This window comes from Sus scrofa, chromosome 8, assembly GCF_054392235.1.
Source record: "Sus scrofa isolate SSC_HxYL_T2T_F1_AM1 chromosome 8, Sscrofa_HxYL_maternal_Yorkshire_Landrace_v2.0, whole genome shotgun sequence".
In the NCBI taxonomy this organism is placed as follows: Eukaryota; Metazoa; Chordata; class Mammalia; order Artiodactyla; family Suidae; genus Sus; species Sus scrofa.
Genome location: NC_139390.1, coordinates 87156894 through 87174156, shown reverse-complemented (window position 1 = coordinate 87174156; position 17263 = coordinate 87156894). Strand labels below are relative to the sequence as shown.

Sequence of the window (17263 nt, the reverse complement as noted above, 5' to 3'; positions counted from 1 at the left end):
GTGTACATTAGTTGTGGTATACAAGTAATCCCTGTGGAGTGAGTACATGAAAATATAAAAGATATCAAATATATTTCCATAAATTCTACTTTTGAGAGTTCTTCCCTGACTAAATTTAATTTGAATATTTAAATAGTCATGATGACCCTTTGCCCATATTTAGGAAAACTATCTATTTAAATATGGCGTTGTGAATTTTAAAGGCTATATATATTTTATTAAAACAAAGTATAGTCTAAAAATAAGGCATTACAAATGTTCTGGTTCCATCCCAGTTTTTGGCACCAAAAAAAAACCAAACAAAAGTGTTCTGGATCTTCTTTGTTTCCTGATGTTTTAGAGCTATAGAGTTCTCTGGTATTGTTGTGCCATGTTTCACAAATTTTGATATGAAATGTCTTTTATCATTGAGTTATAAATCTTAATTTCCATTATTGATTTTATTTTCATATTTAATCTACTAGTATATCAAACTTATAAAATCTATCCATTTGTTTATCAACTTCTGAATACTTTGTAATTTCGGTACGAGAAGAGAGTATGTATTATTTCATCCTTCAGAATAGTTCCTTCATGGGAGTTAGTTACTTGGTGGTCTAGACCCTTAGGACTCAGCTTTCACCACTGCTGCCCTGGTGAAGTCCCTGGTTTGGGACCTGAGATCCCACTGCCCTCCACAGCCAAAAAAATAAAAATAAAAAAATTCCTTCAAAAGCATTGTTTGTTCCTGAAGAACATTTATCCTTTGTTTATTGCAAAGTACATGTATCGGGGTGGGAGTTGTAAAATAACGTAGCTCTGTCTTGTTGATTACAGATCTCCCCTACTTTTGGGGGGCCTGCCTGATAGCCTGAGAGGAGTGTGTTAAAATCTCCAATTACAACAGTTGGCGTTTCTGTTTTTCCTTACAGTGATATATGTTGCTAGAGGCTATATCATTAGGTGCTTTTCTTCATGTTCCATCATCTTGTCTCTTTTTCAGTATAAAATGACCCTCTTTGCCTCTCGTGTAGTTTATTAAGATAGTTATTTTTATTTCGATTTATATTTGCCTGGTATAGCTTTATTTTTTTTACTTTCAATTTCTCTTCGCCTTTTTGTCTTAAGCAAGTTTCTTGTAGTCAACTTATTATTGGATTTAGAAACTTTGTTTAGAGAATCACTGTCTTTTAATTGGTGAGTTTAGTCCACTTACGTATATTGTAATTACCATTATGTTAGGATTTCTGTCACTTTGTACTTTTTATTTAATTGTGAATTTTGGTCATTTTTCTTTCCTTTCCCTTTACAAAGGCAAATGTTCTTCTGCTGTTTCCAATAATATATATTCTGTTTTTATTTCTAAGGAGGTTGCCCTTAATTTGAGATTTAGAATCTCATTTACCCACTGACTAATCCAACTTAACTGTGTTTCTCTCTCCGTCCCTAATGAGAAAAATAACTAATGGGCTCTCATCTCCTTTCTGGACCACCCATCCCTACCATGTTGGTATTTTCTAGATTCTAGGTTCTGGATCATTTTGGTTATTTTATTCCCTTTTCTTTTGTCGTAGAGTTTTTAGAAGATAACAATCAGCATAAAAAATTTCATACTGCTCCTTTTATTTAAAGAGTTGAAGTCTGTTTTTTAGCAGTGATATCACTTTCGTTCTCTAGGTGGCAAACCGTGGGTGTTTTTATGTCTGGTATGTTTATGATGCCCTCACATTTGAATGGCACTTTGGCAGTTTGAATATACAGTTCTGTGCTCAAAATTCTTCTCCTTCAATACTTGAAAAATCTCACTTCAATGTAGTTCTGAATTCAATTTTGCTGTGGAGAACTCTGCTGTCCTTTTCAGTCATTTTTAAAAAATACGACCTGCTCTTTCTGTCAGGATGCTTTTTGTTTTTTTCTTCGTATGTGATATTCTTAAACTTCACAATAACCAGTCTTATTTGCAGTGTTTTCTTTATTTCCCTGTTTGGCACTCTGAGGCCTTTAGCTTAGAACTCTGACATTCTTTACTTTTGAGGAATTGCTCTCTCTCTTTTAAGTATTTCATCCTCTCAAGGTATTTCTTTTTCTGGGATCTGAATGTTAGTAATTTCACCTCTCTTTTACATATTACAAACATCTAAATCTCTGGATTTTCTTTCTGTTGAGTTTGCTATCTCCGTTTTCTTTGTGTTCATAGAAGTTGTGAGTCCATCGTGACAGAAGATTTTGTGTGTGTATGTGTGGTTAATGCAACTTGGAGGCTCCTTCTCTGCCTTCTTTCCTTTTTCTACCTCCCTCTCTGTCTCTTGCTTCCTCCAGGTTCACCAGGTTGAACCAGGTGCTTTGGTTCAGAACCAGCTGTTATTTCTTCTGTACATAAGTCTCATCCTGGGAAGGCCGGGGTCTGTGTGTTAAATCCATTTCCCAGGCAAGTGGGAACATGGTTATAGATTTTTGGCCTTCATTCAGTGGGGGGGAGCATCTCCCAACTCTTCATTCCCCATGGAGATCCTGGTTCGACTCCTGACCCCTGCCTGGTCTGTTGACCTAGGGACACCATAGGATTAAAATGTCTGCCGGTTTTGATGAGTTCTGGAGCCAGCAGACCTTTGGTTTATGCTCCTGCTCCCTCTGAAACTGTTGCCTTTTTGCTTCTGTTTCACAGAGATAAATAAGTTTTAAAGTGCAGTTCTATTCTTAAATTTATTTTAAAAATTAAAATATTTCATTTTTTTTTTTTTTTTTTTTTTTGTCATGGTTGGGCATATGTAGGAGGAGGGGTGGGTTTCTCCTTAAAATTTCATTGCCGTCTTGACTGGAAATTTCTCACCAGGCCATGATTGTAAAAGTGTCACTGAGTTGTTAGTACAGTTACTGTGTTCTCAGTAGATCCTTCTTTGACCCTGGAGACTAGCTCTTTGCTAATTAGAAGCATCTAAGATTATTCTGACCTGACCAGAAGTATATTTTTGGTGGCGGAACTGCAGAGGGAATCTGCTCTTGTCTTCCACTTCTGCTGTTGCCTTCCATTTAACCCAAGACGTAACTGTGGGGTTTGTTAGAATTAAGTTCAGATAATGCACGTGACCTTTTCTTTTCTCTCTCTCTCTCTTTTTTTTTTTTTGCTTTTCTTCCTTTCTTCTTTTCTTGTACTTGTGTTCTTTTCCTTTTTTTTTCTTCTGTGAATTCATAAGCCTTGGGGAGGGGAACATGGACTAGCCTTACCAATGATGACAGCCCTTCTCTGAGGAATGACAGAAACCTTTTGTCGTTTCATGCAAATACTCCAACATTCTAAGCTAAGTAGAAAACCACAAGTAAGGAACTCAGAGGGAACTATCTCTGATTTCTTATTTTTGGCTGTGCCCCGAGCACGTAGAAGTTCCCTAGTCAGGCATTGAACCCTTGCCACAGCAGTGACAACACCAGATTCTTAACCAGCTAGGCCACCAGGAAACTCCTGTCTCTGACTTCTTAACAAAAAGTATTTGAGAGGAGGACAAAGAAAAAATGAATGAAATGGGAATACGACTCCCAGCCTCATTCCCTTTGACAGTGCAGCAGCAAGTCTGTTTAAGTGACGAGAGCAGACTATGAAAGGAGAACATCACTTGCCATGATCAGAAGAAGAAAGTTCAACTAACTGGAGTAAAAGCTGATCAGTATGTTAAAATATAGGTGACAAACATCCTCAGTGTTATTATCTATGGTAGAGGTATCAAGTTCTTGTTCCCTCTTCCTGCTCATTTTTCTGCTGGTCATCGAAGATTGTGTTAGTCTGTCACGGAAACTAAACAGTTGTGCACATGCTCAGGGTCAGAAAGGAATCAGACACAGTGGTGAAATCCAATAGCAGGCATGAAAGGCATGACTTCCTGAATACTTTTTAGGTCCATTTTTAATGAGAATCTCTGTCTGGGTGATGGAATGAATCCTAAATCCTTATAAGAGACTACTTCTCTCTGTTTACCACAATAGCAATAATCACCATACCACCACCAATAAGGAGAAGCCTACTCCTTACATCAAAGTTCCTCCAGGGTTTCCTTCCATGTCTATATCTATTCCTTTGTGCTCTCCATCCAGTGCCATGACTTCAGCTCTGCCCACACACCTCTCCTATCACAACAGCTGTCCCAAACCTCCCTTCTGGGCTGTGAGGGGTATAACCAGCTCTCCTCCAAAGAACGTTGCCTGGATCTCTTACTGACCGACCCCTCAAACCCAACATTGCCTGCAACTGGTCTGATTATCTCTCATACCCAATTCGCTCCTTGGTTTTTATTCCCTATTTCAATCAATAGTTCTAAGTCCACCCTGTTACCTAAGAGCTTGAAGGTCATGGTGGGTTCCTCTTTTACCCTACCTTCATTCTCAGAGTCTGGGTGACTCTAATCTAATACCTGAATCTCTTGAATCTATATCACGTCCTTGCTTAATCCCTGCAATAACTTCCTAATGCCTGTAGCACAAACCCAGAGCCTTAGTGACATATGTTAAACCCGACACCCTACCACCTTCTGCTGTGCTGTCTTTACTTGATTGTCTTCTATTTTTTTTTTTTTTTTTTGTCTTTTTGCTATTTCTTGGGCCACTCCTGCGGCATATGGAGGTTCCCAGGCTAGGGGTTGAATCGGAGCTGTAGCCACCGGCCTACACCAGAGCCACAGCAACGCAGGATCCGAGCCGCGTCTGCAACCTACACCACAGCTCACGGCAGCGCCGGATCGTTAACCCACTGAGCAAGGGCAGGGACCGAACCCGCAACCTCATGGTTCCTAGTCAGATTTGTTAACCACTGCGCCACAACGGGAACTCCCCTGATTGTCTTCTGTACCTTCACCTTCAGGTTAGGGACTGATTCCTCACCTTTATAAACTGGCATCTGCAGTGTACCTTTTATATAAATGGAACCTCAGTCAATTAAAGAACAGGATGAGAGATGTTTGCAGCATTAAAGGAGAGAGGATGATGATGCGAAGCTGTGTGTAGATTTTGTAACGATACCTAGAGGCTTGCTTGAGTTCTTGTTGCGGCTCAGTAGTAATGACCTCGACTAGTATCCATGAGGATGTGGGTTCAATTCCTGGCCCCGCTCAGTAGGTTAAGGATCCAGCGGCTGTGAACTGCAGTGTAGGTTGCAGAAATGGCTCTGATCTGGCTTTGATGTTGCTGTGGTACAGGCTGGCAGCTGCAGCTCTGATTCAACTCCTAGCCTGTGAACGTCCCTATGCTGTAGGTGCAGCCCTTAAAAAAAAAAAAAAAAAAAGAAAGAAAGAAAGAAGGAAAGAAAAGAAAAAGTACTTGGAGGCTTGTAGATTTTTTTTCCTCTTTAATTCCTAGAGGCATTGGCTTTTCAATTTCATGATCTTTTATGTGGCAGTGAGTCCACAGTCAGTATACCCTGAAGCCCCCGATCCACCTGGCAGTACATGGTGTTCTCTAAGGATTGCCATGGTAATAAGACATGGTCTCCACCCTCAAAAGATGCTTGGCGTAGGTGGGGACAAAAACCAGATCTTGAAAGCATTAGGTGACAGTACAGTGTAAACTTGACTCCTGCTTGCAGCTGAGAGAAAGGAGAGAACAGAGAAAGTAGTTGGCAAGAGCATATGGAGAAGGTGGGAGCTGGGCTGCGGGGAATGAAGAAGTCCTTTTCTCTTCTAGATCATGGTAGTTCTATTCTAGTGAGTTTCTTACCTTGGAGTCTGTTCATGGCAAAAGCCCTCAGGCACTATTTTTGTTCATGTACTCAGATCAGCCTTGTTACTCACAGGTAATGTGTCTGTCTGTAGATGCCTGTTAACAGGTAGCACCTAAGGAAAGGGCTTGTGTGCCACTCCAAGGAAATGCAAGGTGGAAAATGATGAGGGTGTCTGACTTTAATTCTCAAGTACAAACTGGTTTCATGGGATTTTAAATCTTTATTCCAGAAATGGTCAAACACAGAATTTTTTCCAAGCTCTATAATTTTCCTACTAGTTAATATGAAGTCCTTTGCTTTTTGATGACCTGAGGTTTTAGAATATTTAACTTCTAGGTGCCTGATGTTAGTGTTTCCCCCAATGCAATGATTCTCAAGGAAGACAAGGTGCTCCCTGAACAGTGAGAGGGAAGGAAATCTTGTGCATTATGGAAAGCTGGGTAAAGGATCGCTTCGTTTGATCAGTTTGTATGAACCTCTGCCCTCCTACCAATCCTCTTTTCACCAGAGGATCCAGATTGCCAGCATTTGGCAGGAAAGAAGAGAGAAATTCTCTTAGTAGCATGTGATTTAATGTGTTGGATGACAGTTTGTGTTGTATCTGTTGCTTGGGGACAGGATTGGAAGCCATATTGATGAGCTGGTGTATCTGGTTGTAACAACATTTCAGGTATCTTTGTCTTAAAATATTTTTTAATGTATTTTTTAATTAATTTTTTTGGAGTATCATTGATGTAGAGTTGTACTAGTTTTAGGTGTACAGCAAAGTGAATCAGTCATACGTATAAATATATCCAGTCTTTTTGCCCATACAGGTTATTACAAACTATTGAGTAGATTTTCTTATGCTGTACAGTAGGTTCTCATTAATCATCTATTTTATAGACTATGTGTTTTATTCCCACCCTCCCAATTCTTCCTTTCCCCCAATTGTTTCACCTTTGATAACCATAAGATTAGTTTTGAAATCTGTGTTTGTTTCTATTTTTTAAATGTTCTTTTGTATCTGTTTTTATTAGAATCCACATAAAAGTGATATCATATGATATCTGTCTTCGTCTGACTTACTTCACATAGTATGATAATCTCTAGGTCTATCACGTTGCTACACATGGCACTATTTCATTCTTTTTTATGGCTGAGTAATATTCCATCACACACACACACACACACACACACACACACACACACACACACACACACACACTACATCTTCTCTATCCATTCCTCTATTGATGGGCATTTTGGTTGCTTCCATGTCTTGGCTATTGTAAATAGTGCTGGTACGAACATTGAGATGCATGTGTCTTTTCAAATTAGAGTTTTCTCTGAATGTATGCCCAGGAGTGGGGTTGCTGGATCACAGGGTAATTCTCTATTTAGTTGAGAGTGACATGAAAGCAAGGAGACTCGTGAGGGAAACACCTGCCCTTCTGAGCGCTTCTCCATCTTCTGCATTTTTCACCCAGGCCCATAATGTGTACAAATGATACTAAATGTATTTCAGGGGTTCCCGTCATGGCTCAGCAGTTAATGAACCTGACTAGCATCCATGAAGATGCATCTTTGATCCCTGGCCTTGCTCAGTGGGTTAAGGATCCAGCATTGCCATGAGCTGTGGTGTAGGTTGCAGACGAGGCTCAGATCCCATGTTGCTGTGGCTGTGGTGTAGGCTGGCAGCTACAGCTCTGATTCGACCCCTAGCTTGGGAACGTCCATATGCCACAGGTGCAGCCCTAAAAAGAAAAAAAAAAAAAAAAAAAAAGGATGTATTTCATCACATGGTCCTCTCTGAATGAATAAATCATATAACCCTTTAAAGAAAAGCTTTTGAGTTTTGGTTGAAACTGCAGTCACTGCAGGGCCTGGTTCTTTGTAGAAAGTCCTCCCTCATGTTCACGGGGCAGTGGAAGCATCTCTGTGTCTGAGATTTAAGAAATTGGGCTATTAAATTGTAATCTAAGATACCAGCTCAGAAGACAGGGTCTCTTTGAAGTTGTTTAATTTGTTATGTCCTGGGAGGTGACTGGCTGTGGCTTAAAGAGCCATCATGTGACTAGAAAGTGAGAGGCTGGACCCAGCAGGGCGGGTGTATCGCTCTGGGTTGTTTTGAGGGGATCACTGATTTATGACTGCGCTCCTTTATAGATCAGGAAGTCATTGAGGCTGCCATTAAGGCTTTCATCTCCCAGTTGATCTGATTTTGCTTATTGCTTTTTTCTTGTGGGGAAAACACTCCTCCCTGTGTTTCATCTCTGATTTATTTTGAGCATCTTTGGTTAAAAACAAATGAACAAAAATCAAGAACAAAATTCTTTAAGATAAGACACTGGAAAAAAAAAAAGGTAAGACACTAAAATACTCTGAGGCTGAATTGTAAAGGTAATTTTGGATGTAATTTGATTGCCTACTCAGACGGTGCTGTGGCATTATGAGGGGAATTTTTTTTTGTTTGTTTGTTTGTTTTCCTCCTCTGAGTCTTTGTTTGAATGTTGTTGCCTTTTTCTCCTCCCTAGTTGACAATGCCAGGCTTCCTAAGGAGGACACCCCTCCCAGCAGCCTGGACTCACTTTCCTCCCCATCTTCCACGGCTGCCGCTGCGCATGGGCCCCCTGGACCAGACAGAAACCACCTTCTCACGGATGGGGGCAGCTTTGAGGACTGGCCATCCACTGTGTAAGTAGCTGTTGTTTTGTTTTGTTTTCTCTTCTCTTCTCTTTTTCCTTTCCTTTCCTTTCCTTTCCTTTCCTTTCCTTTCCTTTCCTTTCCTTTCCTTCCCTTCCCTTCCCTTCCCTTTCCTTTCCTTTTTTGTCTTTTTAGGGCCGCACCCACAGCCTATGGAAGTTCCCAGGCTAGGGGTCCAGTCAGAGCTGCAGCTGCCAGCCTACACCCCAGCCACAGCAATGCAGGATCCGAGCCACATCTGTGACCTACACCACAGCTCACGGCAACACCACATCCTTAACCCACTGAGTAAGGCCAGGAATCAGACCCGAATCCTCATGGATCCTAGTTGGGTCTGTTACTGCTGAGCCGCGACAGGAACTCAAGTAGCCATTCTTTTCTGTTTGGTGCTGGGGGAGGGGTGGTCTTCATTGGGAGTTTACTTGGCAGGCCCGAGGTCCTTTGCTCACTAATCAGTGGGGCTGCCAAAGGGAGCAGGGCCCATCAAACAGGGCCTTTCTTGAACAGCATCCCAGGATGGAAGGGATGGATAGGTGCTATTTCAAATCTGTTTTCAGTTCAATGTGTGGCAGTTTGGGGTTGTACAAAGGAAATTTCCTCCTGTTGTGTTCAGGAGGGTTTCTTGCTAGTTAGGCAAACTCAGAGAGATGCGAATGCATCTATTATGATCAGGAGACTTTTGAAACTTTCTGTAGGATGATAGATAAGTTAGTTATGTGAATTTTCGGAGCTTTAGTCTAGTTGCACCCTGCTCTATTTACTCCATTGGACTCTGCATAATTAACAATGAAATCAGGATGAAATACCTAATGTTTGGAGTTCCCATTGTGGCGCAGCAGGTTAAGAACCCAACATAATTGTCCATGAGGATGAGGGTTCCATCTCTGGCCTTGCTCGGTGGGTTAAGGATTTGGTATAGGTTGCAGATGAGGCTGGAATTCTGTGGCTGTGACTGTGGCATAGACTGGCAGCTGCAGCTCTGATTCGACCCCTAGCCTGGGAACTTCCATGTGCTGCAGGTGCGGCCCTAAAAGGAAATAAGAAATACTTGATTTTATCTTCTCAGTTTGGTTTAGTGCCAGGCGTGTGCAGATCAGCTCAGGTGTATTAGGACAAATAATACCAGTAGAAACAACATGCCATGGACCTGGTTTGACGACATGAGGGTTTGTCTTGCTATGCTTACAGAAGCTGGGGAGTACATGCAGATTCGTGGTGGTGTGGGCTTTCAAACAAAATGCTTGGAGAAGGGAAAAATAAAAAAACTCCACTAATAATTACATGACGTTACTTGGTTAGTCAATCAGATGACATCCAAAAAGACATTTATAATTCACCTTGAGAATATTTGGGTTTCCTGTCTTTAATGTTAATTTTTTTTTTTTTTTTTTAAGATCAAAGTTGTTTAAAACCAGTCACAGATAATGATGTCATTCGACCCTAGCTGGGCATTCTTTGGTCTTTAAATGGAATTGGAAAGTGTTCTCACATTCCTTGGCTTTTTATAGTTACTGCTGGATTCACATGAAATCATTATGAACTTATTAAGTATTAAAAGAGGCTGGGAGAAGTGGGGTATTCTGAAATTTGGGAGTGACCTGACGACTTGGAAAAATCGAACGGAAAATCAAAGTGCAACTTAAAATATGACTACGCATTCTCCAGATGAGATTTTTTTTTTCCCTCTCCAAGACTGTCATATACATATATTTAAATGCTGAAGACTCTGTGTTGTGGATTTAAATTACAGATTAGTCAAACACGCCTGTCATTTTTGCTGTGCTCTTTTTCAAAATAAAAATATTCTTTCAGTGGAGGGTTCCATGCAACCATGACAGCGGTTGCACTAGAATTCAGAATCTGTAATCCTGGGCACTCTAGGGGTGGAATTTGGTTGTGTGTCTCTCTGCGTGTTTTGGAGTTTGGGTTTTGTTTTTTAATAGCACAAACCAGATCTCTACTTATTTTGGCCAGTAAGCATCTGTCACAGTCCGTGGAGAGCAGGGTAAGTGACATTCCGAGCCTGGATGCAGACACTGCCCAATTCATAGCACGTCTGCGGCCGAAACATGAAGCACTTGGTATTTTTGGTCATAAATCAAACGAGGAGTGGAATCCCCCAGCTTCCTATTCATACAGATTTTTAAATGTCGTGGAAAGCATTCTAACCTTGAGAGGCCCTAAGGGGAGGGGGCAAAATAAGGAGTTGAAGCAAGTGTAGAAAGGGGATTTTTGTTAGTAGGTAGACTTGCTGCTCCTGGAATATGTTCTTTTTTTTTTTTTTTTTTTTTTTTTTCCTGGACATTGGCTAAAACTCATCTCTATTTCTCTTACGTTTGTAGAATGATTCCTGTGTATCTTTTAAAGGGTTGCCGTGTAAGCCTATTCCAGTGCAGAGTTCTCCTTAAGTCCGTGTCTCAAACCTGAGCTCAGTGAGGCCCACGGTGCTGGATCCTGCCCCAGAGGGATGCTTAGGATTGGGGGAGAGTGGGGCTGAAAATGTGCCTTTCTGCATCCTCCTGGATGGTGATTGGCACACGATGTTATGGACTCCTGTCCCTCCCCCATGGCTCTCTGCATGTGCTGAGGTAAACAGCCTCACTGAGGAGTGTGACTGAGGGAAGTGAGAGCGTGTCCTCCTTTTCCCCCTTCCTTTTCCTGGGATTGTGTGCAGTTTCTGCCTCAGGCAGCCCTTGTGTGCCCCTTTCATTCCCTCTGCCTCAAATGTCTCCCTTTCTTTTTTTGCATAAGACAATACTGACCTGTCTCCAGGGTCTAACTTAGTTTTCACTGTCAGGTATTCTAGGGTTCTGGAGGATTCTGAATAATACCTTTCTCTGTCTGGGTCCACCGTTTGATGTTAGGAAACCTTTCCCTTCTAGTGTGAGTTGCCAGTTACCTTTTGTTGTTATTTGGTAGTAGCATATGTGTGTGCATCTTCATCAGTGTCTCTATCTGCCTGCCTGCTTATCTCTCTGTCTTACTCAGTTGGGGCTGCTATAACAAAAATACTTTGATAGAGCAACTTAAGAACAGCAGGAGCCCATTTCCCACAGTTTTGGAGGCTGGAAGTCCAAGAACCTGGTGGCTGCATGGCTAGGATCCGGTGGGAAGTGCTTTCTAGTGGGAGGTGCTTCCGGTGGGAGGTGCTTCCGGTGGGAGGTGCTTCCGGTTTGCAGACAGCTCAGGCTCACTTCTCCTGTATCCTTTTGTGATGGAGAGCAGAGAGAGGATGCTGGCTCTCTCCTGGCTTTTAGAAGGACACTAATACCATTCAGGAGGATCCCACTCATCTAATCCCAATTCCTCCCAAACACTCCATAGGAGTGGGTAGAGAGTTTCAACCTGCAAAATTTTTTCAGGGGAACACACAAATGTCAGGTTCATTATACTATGCAGTCTTTATCTTACTCCAAGATTGATCATGATTTTTTTTGGCTGCACTTGTGGCATACAGAAGTTCCTGGGCCAGGATGAAACCCACGTCACGTAGTGACAGTGCTGGGTCCTTTAACCACTAGGCCACCAAGAAAGGCCAATAAAACTCTTGATAGGAATTGGGTCTTATACTCTTTGAACTCTTGAGTAATAGTGACATAGTTATTAATAAATATTTTATTTCTCATTTTAATTATTATGTATTTATACAAATGCTTTCCCTTTGGAAATTCCATTTTCTTTCTGTGTATCATTGAATGTCTCTTAGCCAAACTATGTTTGGCTTGGTTTTTGTCTTCTTTCTTCCATATGAAAATTAAAAACGCTTCCTCTGGGAATTTCACAAAATTAGACTCACCATTTTCTGTTTATAGCATTTTATTTGCTTAGCATTTGTAAATTTTGTTTTCATTGTGTGTATGTTTCTTTTCATTTCTTTCTTTCTTTTTTTTCTTAAATTCATCATCTCTGCAGACCAGCTGTACAGTATTGATTGTAGTAGGATCTGAGTAAATCTGATAAAGATACCTTTTAATAAAATCAAAGTTGTTGTTGTGGGGTCATTCAGCCCCTACTCAGAACCTTAAAAAAGGAGGCACTGCCTGGTTTTAATCCAGAGTGGTGACTCAGGTCCAAAACTTACATTTGCCTCATCTCAGGTCCTGAAAAATGAAGCTCTAATGTATGTGGATCACAATGGACTCCGGTAGCTCTGTTGTACAGAAGTGCCATGACCCCAGAAAGCAAGTGTACCAGGACCTACACGGCTGATATTCTGATACAGGCCGTGTATAAATACAGCGGTAGCCTCTGACAGGTAGAAAACAATACAGCAGAATTGAATTTCTTGGGTTTCTGCTGATATTTACGACTTGTGGCTATTATTCACCGCAGTCAGTCAATCTGGAGCTTTTACTTACCTGTACACTCGGTAAGGTGATGGGTGACTGACTGCATTGCCAGTGAGAAACTGCGAGCTCCGTCTCCTTGGAGGACATTACATCATAGGTCAGGGTATTTCAGATGTTCCCAAAGTCATTTTTTTCCCCAATAAAATAGTTTGCTCTTCAATTTTAAATGATAGAGCAGGTCCTTGACACGTAATTCTTTTAGGTTCCCTGTCACAAAAGAAAATCTCTTGTAGGAAATATCAGACATTGCTCTCTGGTTGCTCGACAGATTTCAGATGAAAACGAGCACCTCCTGATGGCCCATGCCTCCATTCAAGATGGCAGCATCCTAGAATAGCTCTTTGTAGCTGGGGATGTTGGTACCCTGCGGTGTAACTCTATGCTCCTTCTGGCAGGAGGGCAGTGGATCCTTCTCCCCCCGCCCCAGTGAGAGGCATGGCTTGGTTTCTCCCAAATGTGGAGATATTCCTAACACATCTGTTCTAGTTGCTGCCCTGAGCAGAGATTCATGGCTTCCCAAACCTGGGGCAAGTTGCTTGAGGTCATCACAGCATGTGTCTCCCAGGGTGGGGAGCCTGCACATGTCATGCACAGACTTGCATGCTCTCACTGGCCCATTTTTATTCTTGTCAATGTAATAACTTGCTTCCTTTAAACTGGGCAAACAAATAAAGGTTTCCCATAGACAGCTACTTGGCATTTCAAATCGCTGGACTGTTGGTTCCATGCTTGCTTTTCAGGGAGTTGATGAATTTTTTCTGGGGTTACCAGAGCACCCCTTTCATCTACCACAACATATGAATGATTTGTCTAAAGTTCAGAAAAAATGATCATCTTAAACAGTATTTTAACAGATTTTGGTGAAATTTGGTGCACACTTAGAAATTATAAGGTAGCAGTCATAGGCAAACTTTTTTTTTTTCGCCTCTTCCCTTCCTCTCTGTTTCTTTCCTTTTTCCCTCTCCTCCACCCCTTTGTGGGGGGCTGCCTCCATCCATTGTTTCCAACCCTGCCAGCAGCTCACCCTAGAGGTTGATGTCTTAAAATTTTATCTCTCTTATTATGATGATTATTTCAAAAGAAAATAGGGAATTTATCTTTTTTTTTTTTTTTTTAATTTTATGGCTGCACCTGAGGCATATGGACATTCTCGGGCCAGGGATTGAATCTGAGCTGTAGCTGAAGCAATGCCAGATCCTTTAACCCACCACGCCAGGATGGGAATTGAACTCATACCTCTGTAGCGACCTGAGCCACTGCAGTCAGAGTCTTAACCCACTGTGCCACGTGGGAACTCTGCGAGTTTATTTTTTAAAAGTTTTCTCTCTTTTTTCTCACATCTGATTTTTTTTTTTTTTTCTAACTTGACTAAAAGAAGCACATATGGCTTTTGTAATAAGGGGAGAAAAACTGCAAATTTAAAAAGAGATCAGGAGAGGGTGTTGTTTAACCTAAGAAAAGTGAATTGCCTGTTATAGGAATTTCCAGCATCATTATTGGCTAGTCAGGAAATTGTAGCCTAATAAGGGGAGCATTTTTTTTTGCCCCCCCCTTTTTTTTTTCCTTTTTAGGGCCGCACCCATGTTATAAGGAAATTCCCAGGCTAGGGGTTGAATTGGAGCTGTAGCTACTGGCCTATGCCACCACCATAGCCACAACAATGCAGGATCCAAACTGCGTCTGTGACCTACACCACAGCTCACTGCAGTAGTGGATCCTTAACCCACTGAGGTGAGGCCAGGGATCGAACCTGCGTCTTCATGGATACTAGTTGGGTCTGTTACCACAGAGCCACAATGGGAACTCCCAGGCGAGCACCACAGGAAGTGGTGGGTCCCCTGGCCGAGGTCTGTAGTAGAGCCAGTGTCTTTCTGTGGGGGGATGGATGCTTGGGTGCTGGGAGGAGTGAGTTGGAAGCCAGCACTCTCTCCCTTCCCTAAGTGAGCACCAAGTCCCTGATGGGTTCAGAAAGCTTGAGGCCTCAGATGGCTCAAGTGTAAGGAAGCACTTCTCCTTAGAGGTTAGCCCCTTCCGGACCTGCTGGGGGACCAGGGACTTAGAGGGGCAGGAAGGAGCTTTTGCGTCTGCAGTGGCTGGTGGTTAGAGGCTGCAGAGGAGGCTTAGTACAATAGTTCCCTGCTTGCATCTCTCAGAATTAAAGACTGTGGAGCACTGACTCTCGGGGGCCCCAGACTTGGCTGTTTTATAAATATTTCATGTTAATCCTCACTCAGACTGGGTGGGGTAGAGATAGATTCATTTTGAAAGATAGGGGAATGGAGGCCCAAAGAAGGTAGGAGATGTGCCTCAGGACACGTGGCTGGGCCAGAGGTGGGTTTTGCCCTGATCTGCCCGCCCCTGTGATCTGTGGTGCCCTTAGACTTGTTTTACATTGCATATGGGACATGGTCGCCTTATATCCGTCAGCTGGCCGCTGCCCTTGTTTTGCAGAGGGAGCGCTGACCCTGTGTTAAGTCATGTGGCCGTGGTTTATAATTATCTATGGGGAGTAAACACTTGAATCTGAATTGCTGCACATTCTTCCCACACCTTTGGCTGAGATCTGGCAGACTTGGAAATTTGATATTTTGCAGTGGAGCAGCATCCATAATCTTTTGATGAATAACATGATACCCGGGAAAGCTCTTGAAGCTGAACTCAGGGCCATGTACTTGGCCTTGGACCATCAGGCTGTTCACCTTCATTATAGCTTTTGTCCCGTGTATTTTCTTGAATCTTCTCTCCCACTTGGTATAGAAATTACACCGTAGCAACTGCCTGGAGTCCTCACACACATAACTTGTGTCTTGCTGGGGAATTTTTGGTATTTGTATCGTGTGCTTGGCATTTGTGTGCGGCCCAGTTCACACCTTCCTCTGCTGTGCTGTAACTATAGGTTCTGAAACGTGGTGGTTTTATCTTCAAGCCAGATTGTTGATCATTCCTATGACTTAAAAGCCCCGTAATGAAAAGTTGACTTTGCAAAATAAAGACACACGGCTGGATTCTTGTAGTAGCTTCTCCACTGCGTAAGACTCTTAAAAAAAAAAAAAAAAAAATCTTTTCCATTGGTCCGCTTTTGCTTTTGCTTTGGCTGTGTCTCAGTATTGAAATGCTGTTTTCTGTAAGTTGGAGGACTGTAATACAGATGTAAAGCCCTGATTTTAGAGTTAAACAGGCCTGGCTTTGCGTCCGTATCTTGCTTTTTAAAACCTTGGAGGCCTTATATAAATTCCTTAAGCCAGCCAAAGCTTAGCAAGATTATCTGCAAAGGGGGAGTGACAGCACCTGCCCCACTGGATTATTGTGAGGTTTCAAGGTACCACATGTAATAAAACCCAATCACCACTCCCCTGGGAGCCCCAGGCGGCCACCTGCTTGCCCTTTCCTTTCCTCTGAGAACCTAACTTGATATTCTCAGTTTAACTTGACCCGACTTCCTGGTTCATCAGTTATGTGATCTTCTCGCTAAATGGCTCCAGGAAGTCACCTCTTGCCTCCTGGAGAAGCCTTCGATGTTGACCTGAAGTTGTGTTGTTTCCAGCAGTTACAGTAGCTATTCCAGGAGGACCCAGGGCTCCTGTCCAAGCCTCGCTCTGCAGGAACCTCCTCTGTAGAAGCTTCTGAAGATAGGGCTGGTGGGGATCCAGTGAGGTTGTGGGGTTCCCCCGGGGCCTCAGCCAACTCCGTGAGTGTTCTGAGCAGTGTGGGAAGCTCACCTGTCACAACAGAGAACCGAGCTGAGCACCCGAGCGTTTTCTTAAAAGGGTAGTTGTGCCCTTTTCACGCTCTGCTTGTGCCCCTGTTTTCAGTGTTCTGCCCCCGAGTTGGGTAACAGCTGCCTTCCATGTATGAACTGAGCTGGCAGGAACATTCCTGTCAGCTCCCCTGCAGGGTCACCAGGCTGAGATATCTACAGCCCCGTTATTTCCTGAAATGAGACCTCGCAAGCGAAAGTTCAAGCCCCGTGTCTGATTCCACAGTGATTATCTGGAAGGAAGATGGATAGAATTCAAGGAGTGCTTTGAGTGAAAGCTTGGTCAGAGGTGTCATTCTCAGACAGTTCTTTCAGGGCAAAACCCAAGAAAGTGATCAGCCTGGGAGTGAACTTTGTAAGACAGGGGATGACTCCATGGCAGTGCCCTTCCTTGTCCAGGAGCAAAACCTCCCAGGAGCTGCAGCATCCCACCAGGTGGGGGCTGAGTGTTCCATGTGGCCGTGTCCAGCCTCGAAGGCCTCCGTCTTCTCTGTGTCGAGTGATTGCCTTCTGTGCCCTCCTTCCTCTTCCTGCCCTGTCTCTCCTGCTGAGAACTTTTCCTCTGGGGGGGGGGGGGCGCAAGTTATTGTTTTTATGTGCTTGATGTATCAGCTGTCTCCCCTCGGCGTGGGGGCTGATCTTGAGCAAATTAGTCAAGAGAGCTGCTGCAGGAAAGCCCAGGGTGTTTGCAGGCCAGCTCCTGGCACTCATTGGAACCCCCCGCCACAAAGCCAGTGAGTGGGGGAGCTGGAGCCAGGCTTCTCAAGCCCAGGGGAGTTTGCCATCATC

At 42.9% G+C, this 17263-nt stretch overlaps 1 protein-coding gene across 14 annotated transcripts in view; it reads left to right on the top strand.

Annotated features, from left to right (window-relative positions):
• ARHGAP10 (Rho GTPase activating protein 10) overlaps positions 1–17263 on the top strand; it is a 349411-nt gene that overhangs the window by 309698 nt on the left and 22450 nt on the right. For all 14 annotated transcript variants that reach the window (XR_014812815.1, XR_002346408.2, XR_014812818.1 and 11 more), the window contains one exon: positions 8200–8359. Coding sequence is in view for 11 of the 14 variants with exons in the window: in XM_084972711.1 (XP_084828837.1) it covers positions 8200–8359 (160 nt within the window). In the remaining 3 variants the exon portion in view is untranslated. The remainder of the gene's footprint in view (positions 1–8199; positions 8360–17263) is intronic.